Source organism: Sinocyclocheilus anshuiensis, unplaced genomic scaffold (genome assembly GCF_001515605.1).
Source record: "Sinocyclocheilus anshuiensis isolate Anshui unplaced genomic scaffold, SAMN03320099.WGS_v1.1 scaffold690, whole genome shotgun sequence".
Classification (NCBI taxonomy): domain Eukaryota; kingdom Metazoa; phylum Chordata; class Actinopteri; order Cypriniformes; family Cyprinidae; genus Sinocyclocheilus; species Sinocyclocheilus anshuiensis.
The window spans coordinates 435,814-448,486 of NW_015547715.1; the positions used below are offsets into that span (position 1 = coordinate 435,814).

At 35.7% G+C, this 12,673-nt stretch overlaps 2 protein-coding genes across 2 annotated transcripts in view; one reads left to right on the top strand and one right to left on the bottom strand.

Moving 5' to 3' along the window:
• The first annotated feature begins 1,169 nt into the window (after positions 1 to 1,169).
• LOC107704122 (voltage-dependent anion-selective channel protein 2-like) lies at positions 1,170 to 8,862 on the top strand. Its single transcript, XM_016506977.1, has 10 exons — positions 1,170 to 1,198; positions 1,917 to 1,988; positions 2,079 to 2,128; positions 4,302 to 4,454; positions 4,559 to 4,611; positions 4,692 to 4,913; positions 5,810 to 5,960; positions 6,370 to 6,444; positions 6,722 to 6,758; positions 8,239 to 8,862. The coding sequence occupies exons 2-10, from the start codon at positions 1,922 to 1,924 to the stop codon at positions 8,277 to 8,279; spliced, it is 849 nt and encodes a 282-aa protein (XP_016362463.1). The 5' UTR covers positions 1,170 to 1,198; positions 1,917 to 1,921; the 3' UTR covers positions 8,280 to 8,862.
• Positions 8,863 to 9,912: 1,050 nt separating this feature from the next.
• The window catches only part of LOC107704123 (torsin-4A-like), a 5,149-nt gene continuing 2,388 nt past the window's right edge, over positions 9,913 to 12,673 (bottom strand). Inside the window, exon 2 of the mRNA XM_016506979.1 lies at positions 9,913 to 11,301. Coding sequence (XP_016362465.1) covers positions 10,072 to 11,301 — 1,230 coding nt within the window. The 3' untranslated portion in view covers positions 9,913 to 10,071. The remainder of the gene's footprint in view (positions 11,302 to 12,673) is intronic.

The window sequence follows — 12,673 nt, forward strand, 5'->3', positions numbered from 1 at the left end:
TGTGTGTGGGTGTGTTTTTATCGGAGCGCCATATTTCTGACAAACACAACAGTCCTGTTAAGGTGGAACGGAACGTACGCGTTTCTTGAAGGTTCACTGGCCTGAATGTGAAACGCACACGTTACAACATCATATGAGGAAAATGAGCTCAATAAACCTTTACTGAAGTTGTTTTTGGAGACGTTGTAAACGAAACTACTATGCATTTTATTAGGGAAAGATTCGGTTTCACCTTAAATTTCAGGCGCTTTTAATTCACATCGATTTATTAAAAAAAAGACAGAAAATAAAATATTTTGTTCTTTTCATATGCCTTTTTGTCACATCAAAACTTTTTTACAGTGTCTTCATCATTTATTGCTCAGACGTAACTTATTTTAATATTCAACTTATTTTATTTCAGCTAGTTTCTTATTTCTCATTTTCATTTAGTTTGTCTTGATGTACTAAAATAACTCAAACAAACATGTATCACATGGAGGACGAAACCTGCAAAAACAATAAATAAATACATAAATACACAAATAAATAAATAAATGTGTGCATAAATACACGTATTCTTGTTTAAATGCATAAATAAATAATTATACATGTGATGAAAGTAGGCAAATTAGCATGTTGTGCAGAGGAAAAATAAATGTGGAACTACATTCAGAAATAAATGAGTGATCAAAGGAAAATAAATAGGATGAGTTTAGCATTTCTTTAAACGTTTTCCATTTGTCCACTAATTTATTTTATTTATTTGCCTACTTTAGTCACATGTTTAATTATTTCTATATGTATTTAAACAATAATTTGTGTATTTATACACACATTTATTTATTTATTTGCATATTTATTTATTTATTTGTGTATTTATTTATTTATTGTTTTTGCAGGTTTCGCCCTCCATAGTATTAAACCTGTATAGACATATTTAAAAACAATAATGAAAACAAAACTGAAAATGATTAAAAAAAAATCATAAAATAAAAAAATAAAAAATGACAAAACAACAAAATTACGAAAACTGTAACTAAAACTAAAATAAACAGTTTTTTTAATTCAAAATTTTATTATATTAAATAATTATAATAGTATCTCCCTGTTATAGATTCTGCATGCATCATTTGTATGGTTCTCTTTAAGAGGCAAAGGTGGACAAAGCATTTTGCATTATCATTTTATTTCTGTCTCAACAGCAACAATATCCTCGGTACGAATTTATCATTATATTTTTAACAACTTTAAATATTGACTCAGTTGTGCGTAGTGTCTTTATAGCACTGCACAGCAGCTCCTTTTCATAATCTCACCCCATAGTCTATATTTAAACAACTTTTCCTTGTTAAATGTGTAGTCTTGTGCTGTGGAATATCTTTGGTAATGATTAAATGTGACGTTTTGCCCTGTTTTGCTGCTCTAATATCACTAAATATGCCTACACTACATGGGCAGCATTTTTAGGTGTCTTAGACATCTTTAATGCTCTAAAATGCTGCGTACATCTCAGTTTATTTGTACAATAAAAAAAACCCACATGGATAATCATGTACAAATAGATGCACTGTATATGAAGGAGGCTGGCTGGCATTATTTTTTGCATGCAACCAAATTATAATTTGCTGGTTGTCCACTTATTTTCCAGCATCTAACAGGCCCTCATAAAAATGGTTTAATTAAGTTTATAAGTGAAATGTGTTGGCAGTCAGAATGCAATCATGTACAGATTATGAAAGAATATTTTACAAGGCTAGAAAATGAACAACTACTATGAACTACATTCACACAGTGGGTTTGGTAACTGATTATGCCATCTTGTGGGTTTGCTTTATCTGCGGTTTCATCCCCGCTTTCTTTTGACATTACTTGTAGCTTACTACACTAGTGATGGTTCAAATATGCTGATATTTTCCCTTTCGTTTATGTATCAGATATAATGGCTGTTCCTCCTGCATACTCAGACCTGGGAAAAGCGGCCAAGGACATTTTCAGCAAGGGTTTCGGTGAGAAAACTCGCAGCGTTTTGGAGAAGATGTTTGCTTTACAGGATGAATTGCATTCTGCTGTAATTCATGTCTTTGTTTTGTTTGTAGGTTTTGGGATTGTTAAATTGGACCTCAACACTAAATCTCAAAATGGAGTGGTGAGTTAGTTGTTGTTTAGTTTGTAGTAGTACTTTCTTTATTTTTTTTTAATACACATTGGCCAAAATAAATCAAAATTATATTTAGCATAAATAAAATGTAGGTCTATTTTAAAGACCATTAAAGGAATAGTTCACCCAAAAATGAAAATTTGCTGAAAATGTTCTCACCCTCAAGCTACCCAAGATGTAGATGATTTTGTTTCTTCATCAGATTTGGAGAAATGTAGCATTGCATCACTTGCTCACCAATGGATGCTCTGCAGTGAATGGGTGCCGTCAGAATGAGAGTCCAAACAGCTGATAAAAACATCACAATAATCCACACCACTCCAGTCCATCAGTTAACATCTTGTGAAGCCAAAAGATGCGAGTTTGTTAGAAATAAATCCATCATTAAGACGTTTTTAACTTCTGGGCAGAATATGAGTCCATAATCCATAATGAAGCTTCCTCCAGTGAAAAAGTCCATCTCCTGTTGTCTCTCGCATCAAAATCCACCCACATATTTGTTTAGAGCTGTTTTAGCTTGTAAACGATGCTTGATCTGTGCAGATTTCTCTCCTGATTCAGACCAGACAGCTTTTTCATTAGAGAAAGCAATATTATAGAGGACTCATATTTTAGCCAGAAGCAATGGTTTGAAGTTAAAACACCTTAATGATCAATTTGTTTCTTACAAATACGCAGCTTTTTGCTTATTGTGATGTTTTTATCGGCTGTTTGGACTCTCATTCTGACGGCACCCATTCACTGCAGAGGATCCATTGGTGAGCAAGTGATGCAATGCTACATTTCTCCAAATCTCAAACTCATCTACATCTTGGATGGCCTGAGAGTGAGAAAATGTACAGAAAATGTTAATTTTTGGGTGAAATATTCCCTTAAGGTGCAAATTTCGTTACCTTAATGCTTAATTGTCATGTATGTAAACATTAACGCAATTTTTATGTCTTTGATGCACATTTTGGGAAATGCATTTAGATGGTAAGATTATTGTAGGAGTGTTTGTGTGATGTGGCAGGTTTCACTCTAAAGGCCCACACATCTCTGTGGTCTCATTGAATCATTTCTCTCTGACTACACAACCAACATCACTCTAGAGTTAAGTAAGTGTCCCGTCCCGTCTGTGTTTCTGGGTCACAATCAAAATAAACCTAATTCTGTCACATCACACGCCATCTGCCATCCAGTAATGTCATGAGACACCAGCTCACACTGTCCTCTTCATGTTCAATGTCTGTTTTATTGTTTATTTAATGTGTTGTTTTTAATAATGCACAAATATAGACTTTCTGACAGATATTTTTAACTGTTAATTACAGGGTTGTCGGAAACAGTGTTGTTATTTTTAACTAAAACTAAAATGAACACTATTAAAAGTTTGTTATTAAAAAATTGCTAAAAATTCAGTAATTTTGTAATTGATAATTACAGGGTTTTCCATAGCAGTGTGGTTGTTTTTAACTATAACTCAAATTAATATTATTAAAAAATCTGTTTTAAAAAAATCGGTAATAGAAAAATTGGTAATTCGGTAACTGAAATAAATGAGAAATATTGAAAAACTTAAACTTGAATAAAAATGAGAAATGTTGCCTTGGCAACTAACTGAAATAAGTTTAAGATGAAAACTATATAAATAATCATATATTAAATATAGAAATAATATATAAAAACAAAAACTAATAAAATGTCAAAAGCAAAAATACATTTACTAAAACTAAAATGAAAACTGAACATATAAAACTAAAAATTAATTGAAAATATTAATAAATAGTATAATACTATATGAATAATATTACAATAATACTCATTGGTAGAAAGCTAAAAAGCTTAAAATGACCAAATATCAGCCCATGAATTGTCTTTGCTTATATATATCACTACAGATCATTTCGTAATTAGAAATTAATTGTCAGTAAAAAAAGTATATTATTAATCTATACTATTTTCTCAATTTTAAACAAAAATGCACTTAGACTTAGTGAAATTACAAACTACAAACTGAAATCAAAACATAATGTACAACACAAAAAGTAGGTAACAGTCTAGTGTTTTTCTAAGTTGACAGACCGATATGTTTAAAAAAGCTGTTTGTTGCTCATGCATGCCTATTGCCTAGTTTATATATATGTATTAATCCTGTTCATAAACTCTAATCCAACTGCAGGAGTTCAACACATCTGGATCCACCAACACGGACACGGGAAAAGCCGGCGGGAGTTTGGAGACCAAGTATAAGATGAAGGATCTTGGATTGAGTTTGAACCAGAAGTGGAACACAGACAACATGTTCAGTACAGAAGTGTCTGTGGAAGACCAGGTCAGATCAAACTCTCCACATGAACTTTGAACCCTTAGAGTCGCATAGAGGATGATCACAATGGTTTGCTATCATATTCATAATTTGCTGTATCGTCGTCTCAGCTGGCGCAGGGGTTGAAAGTGGCCCTGGATACGTCTTTTGTACCAAACACAGGGTGAATTGTTAGTATCTGACGCATTAAGGCTGGTTTGATGATTTGGTTTGGTGTCTTTGACAGTCTGATTCTTTCTTTAGCAAGAAAAGCGGTAAACTGAAGACTGGCTACAAGCGTGACTTCGTCAATGTGAGCTGCGACATTGATTTCGAGGGTCCGGTTGTGCACTCTGCAGCGGTTCTGGGATACGAAGGCTGGCTTGTGGGCTACCAGATGGCCTTTGACACGGCCAAATCCAAACTGGTGCAAAATAACTTTGCTCTGGGATACAAGGCCGGAGACTTCCAGCTTCACACCAACGTGTAAGAATCAATGAAAAACCACACGATCAGTGGATTTTAAGTTGATATTGTAGAAATTGCTATAGAAGCTTGATTCTGCCGCGGGATAAAAAAATAAAAAAGGAAGTTGCAACTTTTCATTTCACAATTCTGACTTTTTCTTGCAATTCTGAGTTTATATCTCACAATTCGGACTTTTTTCCTTTTTTGGAAGATATTAAGTCAGAATTGTGATTTATAAGCTCACAATTGTGAGAAAAAAGTCACAATTACTTTTATTTTTTTATTCTGTGGCAGAAACAAAAAATCAGAACTGCGAGGAATAAAGTTTGAATTTTATGTACATTTATATCTTGCAATTTTGAGTTTATATCTCGCAATTCTCAGACTTATTTCTCAGAATATAAGCTCGCAATTACCTTTTTTATGTTTTTAAATATTAAATATTTTGATTTAGCTAGCTACGACCCTGCTGATATTTTAATAAATTCTCATTTTATTGAAACCGATATCAATTCTTAAATCGCAAGAATCGATCTTTTAGTCTATGCTGTTTTCCCCTCCAGTAATAACTTTGTGCTTTGTCACTTTTTATATGAAACTGAGTTTTAAGCTCAGTGACAGCACAAGATCATCAGAAACTACGTTAAAAGAAACGTCTCACGAAATCACTCAATCAGTGTTTCAACCGCGGAAAGACATCAATGAAACAGCTACTAAACATCGTCACATAATGTTACATTTACCTCAGGCAAGTCATTCAGTGACTGTAAACTTGTTAGTTAGCCAGAAAGAAAAAACCCTAGAGAGAGAGTTTTATTAAATATATGTAAGCACTGTATTACTTATTTATTCTAGATTTTTTACTTAACCTTTTCTTCGATATTTAATGGATGTTTGAATAAATCTGTCATCAGTAATGACGGAGCTGAGTTCGGAGGATCTGTCTATCAGAAGGTCAGTGATCAGCTGGAGACGGCCGTCACTTTGGCCTGGACTTCAGGCAGCAACAACACACGCTTTGGAGTTGCTGCAAAATACCAGCTGGATAAAGATGCCTCGGTGTCTGTAAGTTAACAATCTTCACACAACCACATTATGTTGTTGAGAAAAGGATCATTCACTTCATTTGGATTCAGTTAAACCAAAAAAACATAGTCTTTGCAAGTACGCAATCACACATGCAAATTCTCGGCTAATGCATTGCAAGCTTGTGGTTCTGTTGTACATGACAGCAATGCTGATAATGCAAATGCAGACGTGTTTTCTGACACATAATTCGAGTTCTGACACATTTCACAACACCACGTGAAATCAAGGTTTGTGTAACTAGAAGCATCTGCGTCCATGTTTTTCGTGGATTGTTTCAGGTCTAAATCTGCCCTTGAAAAGCTCACAGGGAAGTTATATTAAATATTCAAAGCTTGGAATGACCAACCTGAGCATGTTTTATTCTTTCATTATTTCCTCATAACAGGCCAAAGTGAACAATGCCAGTCTGATTGGAGTTGGTTACACTCAGAGTCTTCGACCTGGTAATCATGTTAAAATGATTGTTTATGAAATGAACAGCACAACCCTAGTGAAAAAATATACTATAATACATTTATTTTGTGCTAAGTATACTACAAATATATTTACATATTTATTTGCTTAATAAAAACACCCTGCAATTACCTAAACTGGTACACTTAAAGCTAAAGTCTGCTAAATTGGAACAGCTAATTTTGTACTTAATGCACTTTAATTGTGCAGAAGTAGTGCTGAAGTCCAACTAAAGATATACTGATTGTGCTAAAGTGGAACTATTGCAAGTATACACCAGGTACACTTTAAATATCTTGCAATTAAAGATTATTAATAGTGATATTAAAACACATTTTAGGCTTAATATTAAAGGGTTAGTTCACCCAAAAATGAAAATTAGCCCATAAATTACTCACCCTCAAGTCATCCTAGGTGTATATGACTTTCTTCTTTCAGACGAATCCAGTCAGAGTTATATTAAAAATGGTCTTTGATCTTTCAAGCTGTTTCATGGCACTCACCGTTGCATGCTTCAGTCCAAAAGAAGTTAAATAAAAAGTGCCCATCCATAAAAAAAATTTGTCTCACACTGCTCCGGGGGGGTGAACAAAGGCCTCCTGTAGCGAATCAATGCGTTTTTGTAAGAAAAATATTCATATTCAAAACGTAATAATCACTAACATCTTCATTATTTTTTTTTTCAAGTTGAGACATTATTAAGGGAACAGAAACTTTTCTCACCCTCGGTCCATCTAAAATGTAGATGAGTTTGTTTCTTCATGGGAACCGATTTGGAGAAATGTAGCATTGCATCACTGTCTCACCAAAGGATCCTCTGCAGTGAATGGGTGCCGTCAGAATGAGAGTCCAAACAGCTGATAAAAACATCACAATAATCCACACCACTCCAGTCTATCAATTAACATCTTGAGATGCGTGTCTGTAAGAAATAAATCTATTATTAAGACGTTTTAACTTCAAACGATTGCTAAAATATGAGCCCATAATAATTTTTTTTTTTCAGTGAAAAAGTCGTCTCATCTGAATCAGGAGAGACATATGTACAGATCAAGCACTGTTTACAAGCAAAAATGGTCTGAAACAGCTCTAAACAAATATGTGGGTGGATTTTGATGTGAGAGGAGAACAGAAGATGGACTTTATCACTGGAGGAAGCGTTATTATGGATTATGGGAAATAATCTTGCTAGAATTGATTTGAAAGTAAAAATGTCTTAACGTGGTGTGGATTACTTGTGGATTATTGTGATGTTTATATCAGCTGTTTGGACTCTCATTCTGACGGCACCCATTCACTGCAGAGGATCCATTGGTGAGCAAGTGATGGAATGCTACATTTCTCCAAATCTGTTCTTATGAAGAAACAAACTCATCTACATCTTGGATGGCCTGAGGGTGAGTAAATGTCTCATAAATGTGAGTAAAATGTGAGTAAAATTTTCATTTTGGGGTGTACTACTTTTTTTTTAATATAATTAAAATTGATTACAATGTACTTTTATTTAATTTTTTTATTTCACTAATTTAAACATGCAACACGAGATTATGTGACAGCAATGTCGCATACTACTGTTAAAAGGTGTTCTCTGCATACAATTTGCCAAAAAAAGTACAAAATACTATTTCAAAACTTAAATAGTACACGGTATATACTTCACAATATGTAATACACTAGTATTTCACTCCAGTCATCTTGTGACCAATGTTTTATTTGTTTAGGGTGTTTATTAACCTCTTTGTGTATATTTTAATGTCTTATTTTCCCCTTTTCCCATTGTAAAGGGGGGAAACGCCCATCTGTGGACACAAAGTAGGACTGGGTTTTGAACTGGAAGCATAGCTGCCGTAGAGCAAAAGACACAGAAGAAGAGGGACCCAATCCTCATGTTGTCCCTCCTACATCACACACTAGCACTCGATGACTAAAAACACTTAGCGGCATGTTGATGCTTTTTGCAAGTTTGTGGGAGCTGAGTGATTCAATCTCAACCGGCCGTAAGACCTGGCCTTCTAAGGGAAATATTTGCAGATCACCTAATTTATTTAACGAAAGCCGTATATTTACGTAGAGCACCTGCAGCAAACCAAATTACACAAGTAGCGGTAGATTTGCGAGCTTGGAGCGTTTTTCTGGTGATTTGTAGCATTTGATTTATAGCGTCGGTGAGCAAAGATCATAAATTTGCATGGTTGTAGTTGAGGTTATTTCTCAGGATGCTGCATTAGAGTGATGTTGCACTTCTAGGGCTTTAGGCCTCACAGGAAACTGAACAGACAGCATGCGTATTTTTAGAGCTTGCAACACTATCTATTACACACTCATTGATGGTTAGAGAGCAACTCTGTCTTGTGGCAAAATATGCCGCTAGCAAACCATTTCAAAAGTGTACAAATGAGCTTTTTGTGCATTGAACTCTTTATGGGCACAGATATCAATGCGTTGTACATACCAACTGTTTTTTCCATATTACTATAATATATTTTGTTATTATATATAATAACAAATTTTACAATCTTGAGTAAGTTGGTCTTTGTACCTCATTTTTCCAGTGGAAATTAAGACATTTTAATAAACGAAGAAAATTTTTATGTTGTTTTGTGTTATTTTGAGTTGTGCTTGTTTCATGGACCTGCTTCCCAGTACAAGTATGAGGAAAAATACAGAGCTTGCAACACTATCTATTACACACTCATTGATGGCTAGAGAGCAACTCTGTATTGTGGGAAAAAATGCCGCTAGCTAACCATTTCGAATATGTTTCGGTGTACAAATTAGCTTTTTGTGCATTGAACTCTTTATGGGCACAGATATCAATGCGTTGTACATACCAACTGTTTTTTCCATATTACTATAATATATTTTGTTATTATATATAATAACAAATTTTACAATCTTGAGTAAGTTGGTCTTTGTACCTCATTTTTCCAGTGGAAATTAAGACATTTTAATAAACGAAGAAAATTTTTATGTTGTTTTGTGTTATTTTGAGTTGTGCTTGTTTCATGGACCTGCTTCCCAGTACAAGTATGAGGAAAAATACAGTACTGTTCAAAAGTCTGGGGTTAGAATTATTTATTTTTTTCAAATAAATTAATACTTTTATTCAGCAAGGATGCATTAAATTGATCAAAAGTGACAGTAAATACACTTATAAAGTTACAAAGGTGTATTCAAATAAATGCTGTTTTTAAATGTTCTATTCATCAAATAATCCTGAAAAAAAATGTATCATGGTTTCTTGAGCAGCAAATCAGCATATTAGAATGATTTCTGAAGATCATGTGACACTGAAGACTGGAGTAATGATGCTGAAAATTCAGCTTTGATCACAGGAATAAATTACATTTTAACATATATTCACACAGAAAACAATATTAGTGTTTTTACTGTATTTTTAATCAAATAAATGCAGCCTTGATGAGCAGAAGATATTTATTTTAAAAATATTTAAAAAATCTTACCGACCCCAAACTTTACGGTACTGTATACCTCTGTTTTTACAAATGTTATGTACAACTGTACAACAATTTTTTTTTTACACTGAATGCACAATGAAATGTGACAAAATGGTCATTCTCATGGCACTAATAATGTTTTCCTCACGTTGCCCATCTGCACGGCAGATTTTGTTTCAAAGAAGGTTCACTTTTGCCACAACCTGCCTGCATCCAGTGTGAGAAAATTCCCGTTCGCCAACTATATAGTATGATAGTTCTTCCGCAAGCCTTTCTACATGGGAGCGATCTGGGTAGAATCCTTCCCTGGACATTTCGTCAATAAAACAATCCATTACGTGGCTCTTCTCCAAAAGCATAAAGGGCAGGAGCTCTGCCTCCAAAAATAGCATGTGGTATCTTTCAACGTAGCTACGCAACCAAGGGTTCAGCTCCTGACTCAAGCTCAGACGGCCTGAGACGGCGACGCTGGAGTTGTGCAGAACGAACTTGGTGATGTCTTCATGTCCCAAGTTGCTGATGAGAATGTAGATGGCGTTTAAGTATTCGTTGTTGTTTTTGGGATGAATCAGGTCTTGCAGTGTGTCCAGCAACTCCCTGGGCATGTGCTCCACTTCATCGAAGATAAAGACCGGTATCTTCTCCTCTTCCTCAGCCTGAGTGACCATTTCAGAGATGTGAGAGTCCAGAGATTTGGTGCATTGCGGGATATCGTCGTCTGTTGGGCAATGGTGCAGAACGAAGTACTGCATCACCAAGCCCTCGCCAACAACCGAGCTGAAATGCTGAGCCAGTAATCGGCCAACATGGCTCTTCCCAACTCCAGTGGATCCATGGAGCGACAACACTAAAGGTTTATTGTGTACATAAGTTGACAAATAATCATGTAAATGACCCAGAAGTCTCTCTGCAACTTCTTGTTGGCCAAACACTTCCCTTTTAAGGGTTTTCTCCAGTCCGTCTAAATCATATTTAAGCACATGGTCGTCCAAGTTCTCAATGGCGTTGTAAATTTGTAGAAATACGATGATGCACAGCAAGTAGAGGCAGTTCTTTGCACGGCTTCTCTCTTTTGTGGGTACGGCTCTCAAAATGCTGCTCGGATACAAAACCCGCGCCTTCCTCTTTTTCTTCCGCTTGCGTGGGGAAGCGGGGTTAGAGTTTATGGTGTCTTGAAGATTTTCAAAGGTGAAAAACTTTGGGCTGGTGGACCGTGGAGACATGAAGCTCTGGGACGACACCGCTGCTATCTCAAGACGCCGTTTCTTCATGGCCTGGTACTTCTGGCGAATGCGCACCATGGTTCGTACGCTAGAGGAGAACTGGGAGAAACTTCCCGTGCCATTTTCCTTCGTCTCTTTCGGCTGGTCTCCTCTCAGCCTGTCACTGGGTTCTTGTTCTCCCATCTGTGGAAAGCAATGACGAAATAAAAATCAAACAATATGAGAAAGACCATATGAGTTTGAGTAATCACCATGCTGTAAACAAAGAAATAACGACTGTATTTCAAAATCTAGCCACCATCTTTTAGCCGACTGTTTCTGCAGGATTTTCCAGCAGGGGAATGGTAGCAATAACAAATGGTGTGAAACTTGAGTGCTTGAAACTTGTTTTGACAACGTTTTGTTTGATATTTTTGCTCAAAAATTGGCACAGAATTAATTGGATGTTTCTGCTGCTAAAGGTTCTTTAAAATTCCATGGAATCTTTCCAGTGGACAAAAGGTTTCTTCTAGTAGAGAAAGGTTCTTTAGATTTAGATTAAAATTTCTTTACACTCTTAAAAATTAAGGTTCTTTATTGGCATTGATGGTTCCATGAAGAACCTTCAACATCCATGGAACCTTTCCATTGCACAAAAAGTTCTTTATAGTGGAAAAAGGTTCTTTAGATGATTCAAATGTTCTTCAAACTAAGAAATAAATGAAATCGTTTCTGAAACGTTCTTTGGGGAACCCAAAAATGGTTTGGAAGGCCAAGTCCTGCAGAGTTTAGCTCCAACACACTTCTAGCGAGTCTGAAGACCTTGGTTAAAGTGTGTTTATTCTGGTTAGAGCTAAACTCTGCAGAACAGTGGCTCACAAGGAACAGGTTTGGACAGTCCTGTTCTATGGCATCACTGCAAAATGCCTTTGGAACCTTTAAGTGTTCTTGTATGTTTCGTTTAGCATGCTAACCTCAAAATGAGCAAATGTTCTGTCCTCAGTGGCCCTTAAAAAGCCTTTGGTGCAAGATGACAGATGTTGTAAACAGCATGCATCATAAATTCAGCTTTTCTTTTGTGACACGTCGCACCTTTTATTTTGGTGCATTAAACAGTTTGCTTTTTCCATAAAACAGCAAATGCTGAAAGCAAGAATGGAGGCATATGCATTCAGATAATGAACAGCGAGAGGTCATTATAGACATGCATGATTAGCAGTGCCAAAGTGCAAATGCAATCTGTTTTTTTCAGCGACCTGGCCAGTTGCATTGGGGCAGGACCAAACTTGGCACAAAATAAATGAGTACTGGATATTTCTGCTTCTTGCATGTTCCGTTAAGCATGTTCACATCAAAGTGAGCGCATTTTCTGTCATGAATGAGCCTGAAAAAGCCTTACAACATGACTGATGTTGTAAACAGCATGCATCATAAACTCAACTTCTCCTTTGTGATGCATGTCACACCTTTATTTTGGTGACAGTTTGCATTTGCCAAAAAAACAGAGAAGGGTCTGGCTGCAGCTGGCGCTTGCACTCTCAGACGTGCATTCTCAGGCTTGCACTCTCAGACACTT